The 4,279-nt window shown below is 39.4% G+C and overlaps 1 protein-coding gene across 1 annotated transcript; it reads left to right on the forward strand.

The window, feature by feature from the left end:
* The first annotated feature begins 425 nt into the window (after positions 1 to 425).
* Positions 426 to 4,061, forward strand: HTR5A (5-hydroxytryptamine receptor 5A). Its single transcript, XM_063924827.1, has 2 exons — positions 426 to 1,847; positions 2,595 to 4,061. The coding sequence occupies exons 1-2, from the start codon at positions 1,131 to 1,133 to the stop codon at positions 2,925 to 2,927; spliced, it is 1,050 nt and encodes a 349-aa protein (XP_063780897.1). The 5' UTR covers positions 426 to 1,130; the 3' UTR covers positions 2,928 to 4,061.
* Positions 4,062 to 4,279: the final 218 nt, after the last annotated feature.

A 4,279-nucleotide genomic window follows, 5' to 3' on the forward strand; every position in this document is an offset into this window, starting at 1 on the left:
TCATTAGAAAAATGTGTCCAAAACAGTAACAAGAAAACCTCCGTTATAGCCAATGCCATTATCTTCATAATCCAACATACTCTGCAGTCATCACCACCGCTATGTACCACTGCTACAGTATAATCACCAGGCTGTAGTACCAGGAGAAGTACCCTGCTATCTGCACTCCGTCATCCTCCCTCCTAGCATATTAATCTTATCGCCGTGCATTATAAATATTTAAAACACGGTAATCTGTGACTGATTTACATTGTGCTACATCTGCCGCCTATAGATATAATAATACTGTACATGCAGTATAGAAATCAGTACTTGGGTTTGTTATCTCATACACTGCAGTATTATACCACAGTAGCTTTGCAGTTTCATTCTGAAAGCAGAGAACAGTTTTTAGGATACACCGTACAGTGTGATGATTCCAATCAAAGATCTGAGGCGTGGGAGCAGTGTTCGCCCACTATGCCTGCACTTGGCTCTGCAGTGTACAGTATATAGAGACCTCAGCTGGTGCAATGCCCTCACAATGGAGAGACGCGCACTATGTGACAGTCATATGGTGATATCTAACAGTCTCTGGTGGTGCAGTTTAATGACAGTGTGTCTCACTGCTGGGAGGCTGGGATCACTTTGACGTAATAACCATCTTCCTCCTTTATAAAGCTCTGCTCACCCACTCCACACTCCAGAGCTCCGCTTGCTCGCTGCTTGCTCAGGCTGGGCTGGTTCTGGAGCAGCTGTCGGGTGCTACAGAGCGTGTCTGCATGGCTGGGTGTTAGCCTGTCTTCTGTATGATAACTGTACCTGGGATCCGGAGACTCTGATGACTTCAGCACCACAGACAGCTCCAGACTGGACGCTGAAGTGAATGTGTTGCTTTCTGCAGTTTCAACGCGCTCACATTTCTGTTCATGGCAAGGAGTCTGTGTAGCTTATACTGTACTATGGCTTTGCAAGGGATGGGAATGGATCTTGCGCAAACTTTGTGCCAAACTGGGCACTGCCAAGAATCCTAACTAGGTCTTAGCAGCATGGTCCGGTTTGCATGGCATGCTGGTGACTGATATGCAACAATATTCCAGAGGCTGGATCCTTATCAAGGGCTCATTTGTTTCCTCTGGGTAATAATTCTCATGCTACCACAAATGAGGATGGAATGGAACATCACAGTGATTGCTAACGGGAGCTCAGGGTCCGATAACTTGAACAAGTATCGCATTTCAATCTTTAGCGTCCTCATATTAACTTTACTGGCTATGCTGGTTATTGCCACTTTCCTGTGGAATGTATTAGTGCTAGTTACCATCCTGAGAGTAAGAACTTTCCATCGAGTTCCTCATAATTTGGTGGCCTCTATGGCGATTTCAGATGTGATGGTAGCTGCTTTAGTGATGCCCTTAAGCTTGGTTCATGAGCTGAATGACCGGAGATGGAGGCTTGGCAGGGTACTGTGTCATATTTGGATTTCCTTTGATGTTCTCTGCTGTACAGCCAGCATCTGGAATGTGACAGCCATAGCTTTGGACAGGTACTGGTCTATCACTAGACACCTGGAATACACCCTAAAGACTAGAAAGAGGATTTCTAACATCATGATATTGCTGACTTGGATGCTGTCTGCAGTTATCTCTCTGTCTCCTCTCTTTGGATGGGGTGAAACATATTCAGAGGTAGATGAAGAGTGTAAGGTTAGTCAGGAACCCTCTTACACAATCTTCTCCACCTTTGGAGCTTTTTACCTTCCACTTTGTGTGGTTCTCTTTGTATACTGGAAAATCTACAAAGCTGCCAAATTCAGAATTGGGTCAAAGAAGACAAACACAATCACCCCAATGCCAGAAGTGATTGAGGTTGGTCCGTTGCTCTTTGTTTTAATCTTTTGCTCACCAGGAGAATCAGATCACTCTTCTGCTAGTTTACCAATACATTAAACTATACTTATATTTGTACATTGAATTAAATATTTAGTTCTATGCATAAATTTAGATTTCACATACATTGCACAAAACACCTACAGTGTATGTGTGTGACTCATAAATCTATTCATACACTTTCTGTAAATAAATGCACACATGTAGTTTTGTGTGTATGACAGATTTTATTATGTTATATTGGGGGAGATGTACTAAGCCTGAAAAGTGATAAATATCACTGTGATAAAGCACCAGCCAATCGTCTCCTAACTGCCATATTACAGGCTGTGTTTGAAAAATGACAGTTAGGAGCCGATTGGCTGGTACTTTATCACTGTGATATTTATAACTTTTCAGGCTTAGTACATCTGGCCCATAAATGAGTATACAACTTGACTGTGTTAATTGTTGCAGTGTATCACCATAGCTGTATATAATTGCACATGCTGGTGCTATAGTTACTGCAAATTAAATAATAACCTGGTGGGTATCTAGTAATAAATCCCATTCATGTTTTCAGACTCCCCACTGAGTGTATATTCTTGGAATACTTGAGAGTAATATTTGCTAGCTTAGTCCTGCACTTTGCTGCTGTCAGTGTGAAGTGTGATAATCCTGGTGCTAATCTTATTTTAGTAGCAGTTTGCCTTTAGGCCTGGTCCTGACCACTTTGTTTTTGAATAGGTTAAAGAAGCATCTAATCAGCCTCAAATGGTCTTCACAGTCCGCCATGCCACAGTCACTTTCCAAACAGATGGCGACACATGGAGGGAGCAGAAGGAAAAAAGAGCTGCTCTCATGGTGGGCATCCTCATTGGGGTCTTTGTTCTTTGCTGGATCCCCTTCTTTATAACTGAGCTGATTAACCCTCTGTGTTCCTGTGACATTCCTCCTATCTGGAAGAGTATATTCTTATGGTTGGGCTACTCAAATTCTTTCTTCAATCCCTTGATCTATACTGCCTTTAACAAAAATTATAACAATGCATTCCGAAACCTTTTTTCTAGACAGCGGTAATAAATCTCTCTGTTGTACTGGAAATGGCATCATCAAGCATGCTTTAAGCAATCACTATGTCTTCATTCAAGAACTTCAGTGTTACAATTGCAGCAATTTACTGGTATGGACTGGAATGCTCCAACTATCCTTGAATCCAAAACGGCTGTAATAAAACCAGTTGGAAGTAGATGTATGGGGAATATAGGAAATTTAATCAAATTAAGTATTTAAAAGTGTCCAATATGCTTTTACTGAGTGTATAGACAGATCAACAAACAAACAAACAAACCACTTAGGTAACACAATAAGTGGAACTGGAATGCTCATTCAGAAACTCTTGGCAAGGAAAGCTAAACAGAATTTGCTTGGCTCTTATCTACTACAGTATCTATATTTAGTAGTGATTAGTCACTCTCAGTACTTCTCTTTAAGAGGTTCTGCAACAGCTAGATGATATGCTATGCAGTTTATTAATGGGTGATAACTTTCCTAAACTGGCCTAAAACATTAGCCCTATATGCCATTATTTTGTGATACTTGATCTATAAACACAAATCATTCTTCCTCCACTTTCCTTTGGTAGATATCACTGCATATTGCCAAACATGCAAAACAATACAGCTGACAAGAGTTCAGCTTATTGAATGCACCACTTGTATTAAATCTCCTGGGGAAGTAAATGTGAGGGTCAGAAAAGACTTAATAAGATCATTTCAAGGAGGAGGTTGTATTGTATTGTATTGTATTTTTATGCATGACAGCAATCCAACTGCCAGGTGTGTTTTTATAGACACCGTGCTGCATAGTTAATGCATATACTGTATACAAAATTTAATTCAAAAAAAGATTTGTTATTTTGGTCTGCTTCAATAAACAACAGTGGATGTACACACAAGTGCAGTTTAAAATATAGATTCTTGCCATCTGTATCCAATACATCACCCTTTGCTGTCACTAGGAAGTGATGTTTACCTAGGTAAGCACATTTCAGATAAATGCAGAAGGTCAATATATTTCATTTTATAACGCTGCTTATATGCACATTGGTAATACGGGAAGTGATACTAAAAATACAGTTCTTGCTTTCAAGAAAAATAAGCCGATTTCTCTCTTGTGTTTAAGATATTTATTGTTTTTTTTACTCAAGAATATTTCATTATTGATCTATTGTCTAATGTGTATATTTCATGTTTTTTGTAATTACCTAATTAAATCATCACTATTACTATAGTTTTTCTGTATTTATTGATAGTAACAGGAATAAGGTATTATAGTTGTCTGCTGGCAAGTGAAAGCATTTTGGTTAATATTCCATAGTACATCAGTGTGGTAGTAGCAGCATTTTACATTAATCCTATATTGTCTAAAAG

The sequence above is a fragment of the Pseudophryne corroboree genome, chromosome 5 (genome assembly GCF_028390025.1).
Source record: "Pseudophryne corroboree isolate aPseCor3 chromosome 5, aPseCor3.hap2, whole genome shotgun sequence".
Lineage (NCBI taxonomy): Eukaryota > Metazoa > Chordata > Amphibia > Anura > Myobatrachidae > Pseudophryne > Pseudophryne corroboree.